General features: G+C 36.3%; 3 protein-coding genes across 4 annotated transcripts; 2 read left to right on the forward strand and 1 right to left on the reverse strand.

Moving 5' to 3' along the window:
* Positions 1–1,040: 1,040 nt before the first annotated feature.
* TSD2 (S-adenosyl-L-methionine-dependent methyltransferases superfamily protein) lies at positions 1,041–7,508 on the forward strand. The gene is made up of 9 exons (XM_012212497.4): positions 1,041–1,455; positions 2,116–2,833; positions 2,924–3,053; positions 3,623–3,863; positions 4,168–4,381; positions 4,683–4,858; positions 5,032–5,335; positions 6,058–6,196; positions 6,913–7,508. The coding sequence occupies exons 2-9, from the start codon at positions 2,124–2,126 to the stop codon at positions 7,069–7,071; spliced, it is 2,073 nt and encodes a 690-aa protein (XP_012067887.1). The 5' UTR covers positions 1,041–1,455; positions 2,116–2,123; the 3' UTR covers positions 7,072–7,508.
* Positions 7,509–8,098: 590 nt separating this feature from the next.
* LOC105630623 (Ubiquitin carboxyl-terminal hydrolase family protein) lies at positions 8,099–10,741 on the forward strand. Its single transcript, XM_012212496.4, has 2 exons — positions 8,099–9,703; positions 10,349–10,741. Exon 1 carries the CDS (start codon positions 8,335–8,337, stop codon positions 9,553–9,555), a length of 1,221 nt encoding a protein of 406 aa, XP_012067886.1. The 5' UTR covers positions 8,099–8,334; the 3' UTR covers positions 9,556–9,703; positions 10,349–10,741.
* A 1,293-nt stretch (positions 10,742–12,034) lies between these two features.
* On the reverse strand, positions 12,035–15,613 carry LOC105630622 (Outer arm dynein light chain 1 protein). 2 transcript variants are annotated; one of them, XM_012212494.4, is made up of 5 exons: positions 15,389–15,613; positions 14,569–15,064; positions 13,113–14,454; positions 12,881–13,027; positions 12,035–12,750 (listed from the first exon to the last, which is right to left on the reverse strand). In XM_012212494.4, exons 2-5 carry the CDS (start codon positions 14,620–14,622, stop codon positions 12,233–12,235), a joined length of 2,061 nt encoding a protein of 686 aa, XP_012067884.1. In that variant the 5' UTR covers positions 14,623–15,064; positions 15,389–15,613; the 3' UTR covers positions 12,035–12,232. The 2 variants fall into 2 exon arrangements, with proteins under 2 accessions (XP_012067884.1, XP_012067885.1); XM_012212495.4 differs by lacking the exon at positions 15,389–15,613 and adding an exon at positions 15,141–15,329.
* Positions 15,614–15,703: the final 90 nt, after the last annotated feature.

Consider the following 15,703-nt stretch of genomic DNA (forward strand, 5'->3'; position numbering starts at 1 on the left):
AAATTTAAAATAACAGCAATGTCTTTTGGCAATTTGACTGGTAATGTAGCAGTAATTAGGGGTTGAAAATCTGTCTTAAAACTGTGACCTTTTGGACCGTGAAAAATCATTTCGTTTCATCGACATTTCCTCCTCAAAACGACATGTATCATCATTGTTATTCATTACAATAACAGAACACAAAAACCACATTTCTGAGGGAATTCCATTTTACTATTTAATAACAATAATTATTAATAATTATGTGAGATTAATATAAATAAGTGACAGGAGGCATTACTATTTGTATACTTAATATTTACCTGCAGAAATTCCATAAAAATTAAATAATTTATTTATAAATTCATGTACAGAGGTAAGTGTCCGGCAATTCCGGCGGAAGCCAAACGTGATCACACCACAGACAGAAGCAAACCTTTTTTATTTATATATAATAATAATAATAATTGGTTTGGGGGTCTGCTTTCTCTCTCTTTCTGTTCCTCTGTCCTCAGATCTACACACGGTTTCATAGTAAATTCTAAATTCCATTTTTTTTTTTGGAACGAAAGATTGAATGAGCAGAAATAGACTCTACATATAAAATTATTATAGCTGAGAAAATACGAAATCACTATAGTTCAAAAATTACACATGCAATTTTATTTTTTTGCAGATGTAAATTCAAATGCCCACTTGCTTTAAATGATTATATACCTAAATGAATTTCAAACTTGATATTTTTTTTAAGTAAAAAGATGAAATGAATTATTTAATTTAGAAATAAAAGACGAAGGAAAGCACAATGCAACTAAGATATACCATGTTATAAATAGCAAATAGAAATTTTTTCTTTTTTTTCCTTTTTTTTTTCAGACTTGTTTTCATCTTAAGTTCAACTATAAAGTGGTATCTAGGTAAAATTTTGAAGGTTAAATTGACAATTTTAGAGTTCAATCTATCGACTTTGCCGAATAAAGTTGGTCACGCTAATTACAGTGTGCTATGTAGAAATGGAACTATAAATGATAGTAGTAAAAAAGCTTTGGCCTTTGCGAGGTAGGAGTTGTGCAGGTGGGGAACTGGGAATAAGCGCGTTGGCTACTTACACAGTTACACTATAGTGAAGCATATTTTACACAGTTGTACATTACCCACCTCAAATCAAAGGAACTATATATAAAAGGATTAGTTTTTCAGTTTTCACGAGAGTTTTGTCTTGGATTGGATCCATACAAATTCTTTCTCTCGCTCCCAAGTATGTATCAGACAAGAAAGGTTTAATAATGAGAGAGGGATAGATGTAATTGGGATTTGAAGCCTAAAGAAGATAAAAGAACAAGAACGAGAAGAACCGAAGGTGCTGCTTTTTGTGGGTTTAAACGGAAAACCATTGGTGAATTTTTTCTGATTTTCAGGAATTCTTTCTGCACTTTGTTTCAGCACTTTAGCATATCTGTTGTGCTCCTGTACAAGGTAATTTTTTTCTCTCTTTTCAATTATCTTTTTTCTTTTGCTAGATTTGGCTAGATTGCGGATGATTTTGTTTATCTTTTTTCTATTGGCTATTTGATTGATGATCTTTATGAGATTTTTTTTGTTAATATTTTAGTGTGAGGCACTGAAATGAAGTGGAATTTCACTGGGATTTAAGTTGGCCCTTTTGCTTCTTCGAGGTTAAGGACCTTAATAAAAGTGATTCTAATGGTTTATTACCAAAAAAAAAAAAAAAGTAACTGATTTTACTTGCTCTTTAGTTTCTTTGAATCTTAATTGTCTCTTTCCTTTTCCCTTTTCTGGGTTTAGTTTTAGGATTACCAACAAAGTTGATTCTTTTAAATATTTGTAATTTTTTCTTTTCACTTACAGTCTTTATGTTTTGCTGGGTTATGGATCTAGCTTCATTAGTTGGGAATTGATCTTCAATTAAGATACTAGTCATCTCTTTCTTTTGTTTCAGCTTGTTTTACAGTAAACAATAAGTGGTTTTGGCTCAATCCAATGTTTTCAGGATTTGATAAAGAACATTTTTGGGTGTAATATCTTATATGGGATTCTTTGTCTTTAGCTTCGAACCAAGCTGGGTGTCATCTGTTCATATATAAAAAATTTTTCTTTTATTGTGGGGATTTTCAGGTTAGAAAATGTCTAGGCCTCTGCATCGAGGCATATCAGGGAGGAACTCAGGGAACAGTCAAGAGTTATGGGACTCCCAAATGAAAGATAAAACAGAAAAGGAAGATTTGGATAGAAACCGTTCGTCAGATCAAAGTTATTTAGCCCTGAAATTTCCTCTTAGGGTGCTTTTCCCTGATAATAGCTCTCCTTCTAAATATGGAACTGGTGAAAATGGCTTTGCATCTGATCCATTCAGCATTGGTACTCCAAGAAGTAGGCACAAATTCACATTGCTGCTTTTGAAGCTGAGTTTAGCTGTGATTTTAGTTCTTGCTCTTACTGGATCTTTCTGGTGGACTATCTCAATATCAACCTCATCAAGAGTTCAGATACTCCATAATTATAGGCGGCTTCAGGAGCAACTTGTTTCGGACCTATGGGATATTGGCGAATTGTCTCTTGGTTCCTCAAGGTTGAAGGAAGTGGAGTTCTGTCCTCAGGAGTCTGAAAATCATGTTCCTTGCTTCAATGTTTCAGAGAACCTTGCTTTGGGTTATTCTGATGGTACTGAGAATGACCGTCATTGTGGGCAAGTATCAAGGCAGAATTGTTTAGTGCTTCCACCAGTAAATTATAGGATTCCTCTTCGATGGCCTACTGGAAGAGATGTTATCTGGGTCTCAAATGTTAAAATTACTGCACAGGAAGTACTTTCCTCCGGTAGTCTGACCAAGAGGTGACCAGAATTTTTCTATCAAGTTCTATTAAATTCATCTTTTTTACTTTCCTACTGTTCATTCAATTCTCCTTTAATGTGGTTTGCCAGAATGATGATGTTGGATCAAGAGCAAATTTCCTTTCGTTCAGCCTCTATGTTCGATGGTGTTGAAGATTACTCTCATCAAATTGCTGAAATGATTGGACTAAGAAATGAATCTAGCTTCATAAAAGCTGGGGTAAGTGGATATATGCAATCTCTCTGTCGCTCTTTCTCACTCAATATACACAGACCTATGCATTTAAATTTAACTAATTATCCTGTCTCATGTGCTCTCTTAATTTTGTGACATGGTAGTGCTATAAAGTGATCCTGGCCAATAAGAAATTTTTAAGTAAACAATGGGAGGAGCTAATTTTCAACTTGCTATAATCAGAAATTCTGACAGTGTGTGATAGAGATTCACTCACAACGTTTGAATTCTAGCATGAATAGAATTCTGCAACTTTAACTCAATGAGGCTCCAAAATGCTTCAAAATATGCTTCTATTATTTAATCCTGTATTCGTGCAGATCAAATTTAGGATTAAGCCACTATTACACATAGTTTTGCAAAGACATTATCATCATTTGGAACTTTAGATGCAAAAAAGTGCCATAAGATATCATGTGAGGTTGCTTTACAATGCCATGACAGGGTTTGATGCAACGGTTACCTGCTCTCATAATATTGTATTTATGATGTTAGTTTTCCTTTGGAGGAAGTCACTTAATGATAAATTATTACTTATTTCCTAATTTTTGTAGGTAAGAACCATTTTGGACATAGGATGTGGTTATGGTAGCTTTGGAGCACATCTATTTCGAGAACAGCTTTTAACTATGTGCATTGCAAACTATGAAGCTTCAGGCAGTCAAGTTCAGCTTACTCTTGAAAGGGGTCTTCCTGCAATGATTGGTTCTTTTACTTCAACACAGTTGCCATATCCTTCTCTTTCCTTTGATATGCTGCATTGTGCACGATGTGGCATTGATTGGGACAAAAAAGGTACTAGTTCTACATTGGTGTTACATCAGTAATTAATATAGTATGTAAATGAATTGAAATGTGAGATAGTCTGAATCCTACTTTCCATATTTCCTGTACAAGTTCTAACTAGTGTTAATAGAATCCTACGGTTCACAATCAAATTGTAAGATTCGAGTTAATTTTCATTAAACTTGCTGATGTATTTAAAAGATAGATATCCATTGAAGATATTTGTATCATAAATTTGCTAATTGTCTTCAGGCAAATCCTAATACTATCCGCATTATCTGCACTCCTACTAATTTAATATTTACATGTGCAGATGGTATCTTTCTGATTGAAGTTGATCGAGTTTTAAAGCCCGGTGGATACTTTGTCTGGACTTCACCTCTTACAAATGCTCGTAACAAAGAGAACCTGAAAAGGTGGAATTTTGTCCGAGACTTTGCAGAAAATATCTGTTGGGAGATGTTATCTCAACAAGATGAAACTGTTGTGTGGAAAAAGACTACAAAAAGGAACTGCTACAGTTCCAGGTAAGACAATTGCCAAAATAGTTTTGTTAATATTGGCAATTCGCTATTTTATGGATTTGGTCAGGGTATCAAATATTTTTCTATCGTGTTTTATTCTAATACTAGAAGGATTATACATTAATACCGATGTCTCTTTGAGGCATTTAGATAGTTATTGCATATTGGAAATTGGGTATATAAAGTGAAGTGTCAGCAACAGAAATATATCATCTGTCATGTTGCTTGTATATAAATGCACACTTAACTGCTTGAGAACTTTATATGGTCATAATTTACAGCACGAGCTGTTTCCTGTTTCTAGGAAGTCTGGTTCAGGCCCTTCTGTCTGCAGTAGAGGTCATGATGTTGAATCTCCTTACTATCGACCACTCCAAGCATGCATAGCAGGAACACAGAGTCGCCGGTGGACTCCAATACAAGAGAGGAGCACCTGGCCTTCAAGGTCTCAGTTGACCAAGAATGAGCTGGCAATATATGGTAATAGCTACTTTCTTATACATAGTTTGAGAACAGTATCTTAATGTATAAACATAGAGATATAAATACCAAGAGTGAGAATCTTAGCCATTTTTATCCTTGCATTTTATTTTATGTTATATTCTTATATTTTTACCCTCAGTTTTATGTTAATTTCTTATATACTTCATCAGGTTTGCACTCAGAAGAATTCACAGAGGACTCTCTAAATTGGAGAACAGCAGTCACTAATTATTGGTCTCTTCTGTCACCATTAATATTCTCAGATCATCCAAAGAGACCTGGTGATGAGGATCCTTCTCCGCCTTATAACATGCTTAGAAATGTGCTAGATATGAATGCTCAATTTGGTGGTTTTAATTCTGCACTGTTGGAAGCTGGGAAATCTGTGTGGGTAATGAATGTGGTGCCAACAAGTGGACCTAACCATCTACCCATGATTCTTGACAGAGGCTTTGTTGGTGTATTGCATGACTGGTAATTCTATCATCCATCTGCCATCTTTCTGATAGCTCACTATCCCTGTACTAACTTATCAGAAGCAGTTGGCATTAAATTGGTCCTTCAAGCATATGCAAGCACTTTAGCTCTGAGTTTTTCGAAAAGTAAATAAATTCTGAGATTTGTGATACCTCTGCCTTAAACTCGGTTAGAAATAGGAAACTGACTGGCCAAAAGGTTTTTTCTGAGTGGTTTAACCCCAAGAGATTATAGAAACAATTCCACCAGAACCCAGAAGGCCTTCAGCTTACAGTCCTGATAATGAACTAGGCAGGCGTTACTGGTCAATGTGAAAGTGTTGACAAGAAAACCTCATGCTCAATTTCAGTTAATGGTAGTCCCTCAGAAAGAATACATTTTTCATAGTGAAGCTTAGTAATAGCACTGTACTAATTTTCCTCCCTGAAGTCAGTTACAACCATTATGCTTATGTAATTGGAATTTCAAAAGATCACCCTTTGGAAGAATGCTTGCTGATGGACATGCTATCACTTGAAATTTATAGAAAATTTTTTAGATTGTTCTTGGATTTTAGCATATTTTAATTTTGTAACATTGGTTGATGCAGTAAGTTTTTTGTGTCAACAATTGATGGATTTTAATTAGGTTCATTTAGGAATTGTGTAGTAATTTGTAGTTGGAGTTATGCTTTTATTACCTTTTCACTCTGTTAATTGGTTGGATGTTTTTCATGTCAGGTGTGAAGCATTCCCAACATATCCTAGAACTTATGATTTAGTGCACGCAGCAGGACTTCTTTCCCTTGAAGCTGGTCAGCAGCGTAGGTGTACCATGCTGGACATATTCACTGAGGTTGATCGAGTACTTCGCCCAGAGGTACTTGACTTAAATAAACTTCGTTATGCGGTTGTGAGAAAAATGGATATGTTTATTTTTGTCAACGTCTCTTGGTTGGATACACTGTCTAAACAACCTCCTTTGCTCATCTTTAAAAGTCTCTAAGTTACCCTCATATGCTTGTGCATGACTCTAAGAATTACCTTTGCAGTTATATTGCTACTAACTTGTTAATTCTCTCCATAGAGGACTTTATACCATATGAGTCACTTTAACTTTGTCCTAGTATGTAATCACTTGCTGTTGTCTTGTCTGGAGTTTCTTAGGTAGCCTTTTGTATCATCATTCATTGTGAAAAAGACATTCATCATGTTTACACTTCATAGATTGTATTGTGTATAGGTGAGCCACTGATGCGGTTAATGATAAGCCAAAAATGTCACTGATTAAAAGAAAAGCATGCTTGCAGCTCCTCGCAAACTATAATGAATATAATTGTCTTGCAGCTGATTCAAATGGATTTGATGCTAGTTTCTTGAATTTTGACTATGTTCTTAAAAAGGCTTTTCAATGCATGACCAACTTCCATTCTATTTCACTTGCAAAATGTAATTGTTGAGAGGGTGACTAAATAACATTAAAGTTTTCTTATGGTCAATTAATGTTTGAATGCTACAGGAACAGTTGATCTGTTATGATTGCATGGTAAAATTGCCCTTTTCTTTCAAGTGTCTTAATGTTTGTGGTCGATGCAGGGTTGGGTGATAATACATGACACAGCACCACTCATTGAATCAGCAAGAGCTCTAGCTACAAGGCTAAAGTGGGACGCACGGGTCGTAGAGATCGAAAGTAACAGTGACGAGAGGCTCCTTATCTGCCAGAAACCTTTCTTTAAGAGGCAAGCAAGCTGAGTATGAGTTACTCAAAAGGGAGCCTAAGAAATTAAATCATACTATTCATATTCATTTTGCAATGTTAATTTAATGATCATAAAGCTCCAGTGTAGAGAGGACAAATCAAAAAAATTTTGAAAACAGAAAAGGGAAACAGATGAGAGGAAGCAAATGAACTTTTGGTGGATCCAACCACAATTCCTATGAAGCCGTAAGGCATACATAGGGCAATGTAATTACTCAGTTGAGATGCCGGGCAAACGAGAGTATAGAATCAGATTTCAATATCCATGTCCCAATGCGATGTCAAATTACAACTTATACAACCACATGATTTAGATTGTGAAGATGATTACAGAATAAGCAAGTTCATACTTGATGTAGTATATAAAAATGCTTGGCAGTTCATTTATGTAAGGAATATTTATTTATTTATTTATTTTTCCTTCTACTTATCCTGTCATTATAAATCTGTTTTTACATCTGTCTTGGGTAACAGTATAATGTGTTATGTTCGTGCTGAATGGTTTAATAAAGCTGCAAGCTGCTTGACCTTCTCTTTAGATCCATTGATTTGCAGACGTGATGTCTTATTTATGGACTTGAAGGTACTATGACAAGTGATTATATATGGCCTACAATCTGAGGCAGAACGGTTGGATCCACATTCACTCAAGTGCATGATCTCACTCAAGTACATGATCTGTGTCTGGGTTCCACCTCTGCAAGTAATGAAACATCACGAGTGCTTCAAATATTTATGTTTTTGGTATAATAATTATGGTCCAAACTAGTTGTACCACCCTCCCAATTAACTCTGTTTTTGTACAAAGAGAAAGACAAAAGACAAACAAATAATTTTGCAGGTCGATAAGTAAGACAAAACTACAATCTTTTAACTATGGGCGGGGTTGAATTCTAACTATTAACATTCTACTTTCCCATTACTCAAAAGAAATGAATTAAAAAAAAAAAAAAAAAGCTAAGGTTACAAAAAGATTATACTTACAATAATAAGAATCAATTATAGGTGGACTGATTGGTCTTATTTCGAGACCTGTAATATTTGTTTCGAAAATGTAATGTATTCTGCAAAAACACATTCGTGCAATGTTGTAAACTGGTAAGAGAAAAAAAAAAAAATGAATCTTTTCACAATTACGGAATTACCTGTTTTTATTTCCCGCCGAGTACGTAACCAAATACGGTTGATTTCTGATTACTAACATAGACCAAGAAAAAAAAGGAGAATTCACTGATTTACCTCCAAATCTGAATTCCATGGCTTGGCGCCTCTTCTTCTCCAAAATTACAAATTCCAAAGCCCTAACTTCACTTCAATTCCAAAACCCTAACCCGAGCCTAAACCCCTTCACTCTTCTCTTCATTTCCCCATTCTCCACCTCCTTCCTTGTTACCAAAATCCCCAAAAAGTACAAGAAAAAACGCAAAAAACCCGATTCCCCACGCACCAAACCCGTTCAGCATCCCTCCACGCGAAATCCCCATTTTGAATCCCTTGTCGAGCGCGACTCTTACTTCAGATTCCTCACTAAATCCAAGCAATTCCTCTCCCAGCAACCAGAGCACGTCCTCCGCCTTGATGACGCTGGCAAGCTTTATCGAGAGCTTGGCTTTTCACGTGGCCGCAAAGTCACCCGCTTTATTCAGCGCCACCCGCTCATCTTCCAAACTTATCGGCACACCGATAACAAAATGTGGCTCGGATTCACTGATTTCATGGAAGAATTGCTCGAGGAAGAAAGAGCAATAATGGATTCGATGGAGAGCGATCGGGTTAATAAGGTGCTGAAGTTGCTAATGATATCTAAGAAAAAGCGGATTCCTTTGAGTAAGATTCATCATTGCCGTTTTTTGTTTGGCATTCCTGATGATTTTAGAGATAGAGTGGTTCAATACCCTGATTATTTTAGAATTGTGGTTGGGGATGATGGCAATAGAGTGTTGGAATTAGTTAATTGGGATCCAAGTTTGGCTGTAAGTGAATTGGAGAAAGAGTTCATGGTCAATGAGGATAAGGCTAAAAGGGCATTTAAGTTCCCATTGAAGCACGCAAAGGATTTAGATTTGGACGAGGAGGATAAAAGGAAGCTGAATTTCTTTACTACCTTACCATTGGTTTCCCCTTATAGTGATGGGGAAAGATTGGAACTTTGGAGTTTGGAGGCTGAGAAGTATAGGGTTGGGGTTTTGCATGAGTTTCTAAGCCTGACTTTGGAGAAAAGGGCATCTATACATCACATTGTGGAGTTTAAGGAGGAATTTTGTTTGACTAGGCATACATATGATATGCTTAAGAGGCAGCCCCGGACATTTTATCTTGCTGGTACAGAGATGAACTGGGTTGTGTTTTTGAAAGATGCTTATGATGAGAGTGGGAATTTGATTAATAAGGATCCACAAGTGATTTTCAATGAGAAGCTCTATAAATATGCTCAAATGAAGGAAGAGGAATTGGATTATAGTTTGAGAGGGAAATGATGTAGAAATTTATTTTTCTTTTGTGAGCATAGTTGGCACATTTATAATATGCAAAAGGTCTCTGAGATGGGAGGGAAAAGTTTATTTGGTTCTGGACTACTGAGTGATCGGAAATTAGAAAGCAGTGGTAAAAATGGAACATGATAAGGTAATGTGGATTTTGATCTCTGACATGTTACTGTTTATTTACTGTAAAGATCTCTGAGAACAATATTATTTTGGTGTTTTAGTCAAATACTTTCTCAAATTGCAGTTGTCATAGTATTGACTATAAATTCAGGAGACGATGCTAAATTTGATTATGATTACTTTTGATGGTTTTTGAAAGTGGTACCTATACTTCTGTTTAGGGCATAATGTCACAACATCCCAGTTCTTTTTTCTTTTCCTTTTTGGGGAATGGGGTTGTGAGTGTATATTTTATGTCTCTGAGGAGAAATTTATGACTATTTAAAAATCTGTCTTGTATTCTTTGCAAAGAAAAAAATTCCTAAAACTGCATGCTAGGGCACTAAGTTTCCATTTAACTCCTGTCATTTGTCACTGAAAATTGTCCAAAATCAATTGGCAAATGAAATGCTCTTCTTGTGTGTGTGTGCATGTACTTTTGCAAGAGATGACGTACTCTCGTATATACAATATGATCATGATATTTACAAGCTCAGATTTGCTTAAGGTGCATAAAATCTGATTTTGGATGTATTACATTTTCATAATAATAAACATTTTATTTTGCTTTCAAGATACTCTTGTTCTATTCATTAATGATTCTCTCGTTCTCTTTTCTATGCAGTTTGTCAGATGCAGCTTGCTGCCTCTGGTGTCAATACTGTTCTGAGAACATGTTTGATCACATCATGGCTCTATGATGGATGTAAAAGAGGTTCTCACGTGCAGTTAAAATAAGAAAGCTGTAATTATAACTATCTCTTTGTTTTCCATTGTATGTACTTCCAAGTTGTTTATCTTTGTCATGATACAGAACTAGTCCTTGAATTGTTGTTACTATGGGTATTAAGCAGAAGCTGGATGATCTTGATTTTAGCTCTTAGCAATAATTGAAGGTGTTTTTTATGTGTAAAATATTTAACAATACCCCCTCCCCTCCTTTCCATCCTCTTCTCCCATGTGGGAAACATTGTAAACAGCATTGTTGATTAGTTCAAGTATACTTTTTTGTTTGACATATTTGGTTGCATCTACCTGAGTTGACAATCATGAAACGTTAGGCTTAATTTTACCAGTTGTTTCTAAACTTATCACTAGGATACATTGACATGCTTAAATTTGAATTCATAAAACACACACTAAACATGAAACATGAGATGAGAAAAAAATATTTTAAATAAGTGTATAGGCATATCATAGGTATTTCTTCTCGCTTAACATGAAATAAAGCCTGAAACATTATATTAGCAGAAGATATCATTCCTGCTTTGGTCAGCAATATTTGAATGCTGTTACCCTAACCTAACATTTTTACAGGTGCTTGATGAGATGTGACTGAAAAAGAGATGGAATGTTTTATTAGAAGTTTCGAAAATTGAGATTAGTGCTGTTCTTTTTTTAGCAAGTGAGATTACCGCTGTCCTTTTTTATGCAAGTTTCTGCTTTAAAATTCTTTTTAAGTTCTCTGCTAATATAATGGTGAGAAGCATACTATTGTAACTGAATGCCAACAGGTAAGCTGTGTTTGCTTAAATCTCCTGTCAGTATACCATTCAATTCCATAATTTAAAATATTGGAAATCCATCAAAATCTTGGGATTTGCAAAATGCATCTCTGGTGTTCACATAATTATTTTTCTGGCTTTAATTATTAGATGTAACTGGATGTTCTATAAAGATAAATTTTCTGCAAATTTTGTTTAGGCACGTGACAATGTTTCAAGGTTAGGAGTTTTTTCTCTTAGTTGTCATGTCCTTGGACTTTTGACTTTATTCATTTGCTTATTTTGTTGGGACAGGCACACATGGCTTCATTTCATTGTTCGTGATTAGTTTTGTTTGTACACAAATAATATTTTGGACAGTTCACATTCAGCAGTTTTATTTCTGTGGCTGAAGGAAAAGTTTGGTTTAGGAATGTTCACTGTCATTTTCGATGCTATTTTGTGAATTAAAGAATTATTTGTTGGTAGATAAGAACAAACTCCTTCATAAGGGACACCAGCCCTTTGCTTTCTCAATGGTTCTTTGGCTTTCCGTTTAAGTTGGCCCTTGCTAAATCTTGGGGTGGAGTTGTTGATTTCCAACTTCAAGAATCACAAGCTAAAAATTCAAGTACAGTTATACAAGCCAAAGATGGAACCCACTGGTTAATGTCCTTCTCTTCCAGAATGCATAATTTGGTGAAGTTAGCCTGCTAGTTCAAGAAATTAGTTGTTCGCTAGTTTAAATCCTGATGCATTTCCTTTTAAAAGATTTCTGAAAAATAATCTGATATGCCTAGAATAGGAAAAACAATTGAATGCCGCACTAAACCAAACTGAGAAATTTTAATTGCATTCCATTAAACAACCATGAAGACCCAAAAGCTGAACTACAAAAATACTAGTCCAACCCAATATATGACAAAATACATAACCAAAATTCTTGAGGAATCGAGAAAACCCGAGCTTGTAACAACAAAACAGATACTGAATTATTAGACAAGGTTTCCCGAATGAGAAAACATTTAGTGCAAGGAAGATGAACGCATAGATGGCACTGTCTTTTGGTGATGAGTTCGGCTCTTTGACCTGCTCCTAGTTTTCTGTTTTGCAGCAACATTGCTCCTGTGAACGCTTGAGGAGGCCAAACCACTGGAACTTGATCTCTTTGTCACTCTTCTGCGAGAACTCCAACCAGTACTGGTCCCAAGGGCTGCTTTGGCAACTGTATCTGTAAGAACCTCCCGTGCTCTCTGTGGTTTAATGGACTGCTTGTTCAGGTATACTAGCTTTGGAAGGAGACTGCAAACTGCCTTGCGAAGCTGGTCTTCACTGATGTTGTTCTGAATCGGGTTGCCTAAAAGATTTAAAGCTTGCAGCGAGTTGTAGTTAGCAACAAGCTGCCCGAGGGCTTTTGTTGTTGTTATCTTGTTAAAACTCAGGTCTAAAACTGTAAGCTTCAACAGCCTGTGCAGCCCCTCCACATCACTAATCTTGTTGCCAGCAAGATAGAGTTCTTTGATTATTGTACAGTTTGATAACCCTGGTATTCATCGAAATACAGCATGCAGATTTAGAGTCACTTACTGTAGGAATTATGTAACTTCATACATCAAAATTAAACAATCTTGTCGAAAGGATTTGAATGGCATTATTTGCATAAATAGTTATACCTTGTCCAATTCGCGAAATACGATTGTAACTGAGATCAAGTACTCGCAATCGAGTTAATTCTCTGAGTCCCTCAATGGCATTGATTTTATTTCTTGACAAATTGAGCGTATGAAGACCTTTTGGTAATGATCCTGGGCTAATGTACACTGCAAAAAGAGGAAGAACAGCCATGTTAGTACCAATTAAGTACCTTCAACACTAGGCAGTTTCGGCATCAGCTAAAAGGCATACCTATAAAATTGTTTGACAAGTTAACTGATCGCAGACTCGTGAAGCATGATATGGTGGGAATGGCTTTTAGGCCAATACCCGATATATGAGCCACAGTTGATGAAGAATTCAGGGACTGGATAAGACAATTGGCATGCAAAACCTCCTCAGAGAGATTAATGTCTGGACGTCGAGTGAAGTTGTTCAAGATTCTTGCTGGTGATCTACCAATCTCAGGAGAAGGTGGGAAGACAATTCCCTTACCACTGTTATCAGCATCATCACTATAAACATGAGGAGGCTGTTCTTGAGTTGCAAGTTCTTTTACCCACTCGTCCACTCTTGCAAATGGAGATGCTTCAACTGAGAAAGCAACCCACTGTTTTTGAGGCCATAAACCAGAAATCCCACCATGAAACCCGTCCCAGTTTTGTTTTTCATCTTCATTGTTGTTCTGGCCTTTGTTCTGCGATTCTCCAGTAAATGAGCCAGGTGACTGCATGTTGCTCAATACTATAGCTCCATTTGGCTCAACTGTATCTGAATAATACCCACAGTGCTGGTTTAAACCAGTAACAGTTTGCCTCTTTGGTTTCACTGTCCACGATCTATGCAGGTTTCTATGGCTCCAAAGAAACAATTTCCACCACAACTTTCTACTCCTGGAGGGTAGAACTTGACTTGAAGAATGCTTCTTTAACATCACTCTATCTGCGCTGCAGTGGCTTGTCATAGATGCAGGGCTGCCAGGATCCCTTAATTTACCATATAGTTCCTCTGACTCCCTGGAAGATGCAGATCTTGAACGAGTCAATTTAGCAGCTGTTCTTTTTTGCATTTTGCTCGTTTCCAGGTTAGAGCAAGATCGCTTAAGCTTAGGTGAACCCCATAACTCAGCTTTTCCAATCCCAGGATCACTAACATGTCCAGTTTGGATTTCATCATTGCCTTTTTCACTATCTTTCTCAACTTTGTTTGGGCATCGCTCATTGACTTTGATATCAAATGAACTAGAGCACCTGAAGTTTGGACTTCTTAAAGCAAACTCCTCAGCTGAATTAGATGTATTAGCTTGGAGATCAACATCAGACAAATCCCTTTTCATTGAGGCAATTTCTTCATGCTCATCTTCCCCTTCATATGCAATCTCTGGTTCTTCATCCCTCAAAGAATTTTGAAGGCTCTTCACCTTGACATTTGGAGATTCCTTTTGGATACCAAAGGGCACTGAATCCACTGTCACATTGAATGATGTGGTTATCAACTCATCACTCTCAAAAGGTTTCACCGGATGCTCAAGCCTAATTTTCATGGTTTTGTGCCCCTTGTTGAACTCAATTGGCCTTAATAATTCCTTATCCACCTAATATCAAACAATTGGGAAATTTGAGCAAGTTAAAAAATTCACTTAGAAATGAAATATTTCAAACAAGAAGCATAAAACTTGTAAAGAATCCAAAATCGAATCAATTCTCACCTTCTTTTCCTTCTTCTCCTCGGCGGGCCGAAAGCAGCACACGAATTTTGCCATTTCAGACAACTGGCTAAATATAATTCCTCCAAAGAAGAACAAACAAGCACTTTGTTTATCTCCTAACTCTTATTTCCTTTTTTCTTCTTTTACTCTTTTGATTTTTCCTCTATTCTTGAAGAGTAAAATCTATGTAACTGATGCTTACATCTCTAGTGACCGCTAATTAAGGCACAAAGTGGAGGAATTGATGAAAAAGTAGAGATCACATACAAGATGGTTAAATCAAAATTTAGCCGTAATCTATTGGAAGGTGGGAAAGCAACGAACGAGTGCAGAAGGATGGTGAGAATGATGATGATGACAAAGATGTACAACAACCAGAAAACAGAGAACCGCCACCTGCCCTGGTTCGAGCAAATATCACACAAGTGTCGGCCAGAGTTGTAAAGGCAACAGCTTCTGTCCAGAAGCTTCAAGAAACGTTTCTTGAACACCTTCCCTATATGATAACAGCAAAAAAATCATCCACAGAAAGAAGAAAATACAATTAAAAAAAGAGAATTGCAGAAACTCACATTGATTAATAGAGAAATGAAAATAAAAATCAAACAAGCAATTAACAAAGATTAGCAAACAATCATATCTGGACATATAGATTTCATAGTGCCAAATAGCTCGGCAGAAACTGAATTCTTTTGCTTTTTGCTTCCTTGTATCGTTTCCACATCACATATACAAATGGGTTGTGGTAGGTACAAGCAATAAAAAGAAGCAAAAGAACCAGCTAAAACCGGAACCAAAAAGAAATGTCAAATGGACATACCTATTTATGCTTAAGCCTTCCTGATTGGGATTGCAGAATAGAATGTACAAACCTCCTGAGAATATCTCAGAAGCCAGTTTTAGAAACAGAGAGACGTAAAGAAAAACCACAAATGACAAGGAGAGGGAGAGAGGGACAGGAGAAATGGGTTTGTGGTAGTGGAGACATTGGATTGAAAGAAGGGACTAGAAATAGCCAAGTTTATGGAGAGACAACAGAGAAAAGGAATTTTGGTGGTGAAGTAAGGCATGATATGAGACATACGCGCTTGTTACACGCTTTCTATCTAATTATTTTACCTGCTGCTAATCTTAT

The sequence above is a fragment of the Jatropha curcas genome, chromosome 9 (assembly GCF_041381405.1).
Source record: "Jatropha curcas cultivar XTBG-Jc1 chromosome 9, XTBG_Jcur_1.0, whole genome shotgun sequence".
NCBI classification, from domain to species: domain Eukaryota; kingdom Viridiplantae; phylum Streptophyta; class Magnoliopsida; order Malpighiales; family Euphorbiaceae; genus Jatropha; species Jatropha curcas.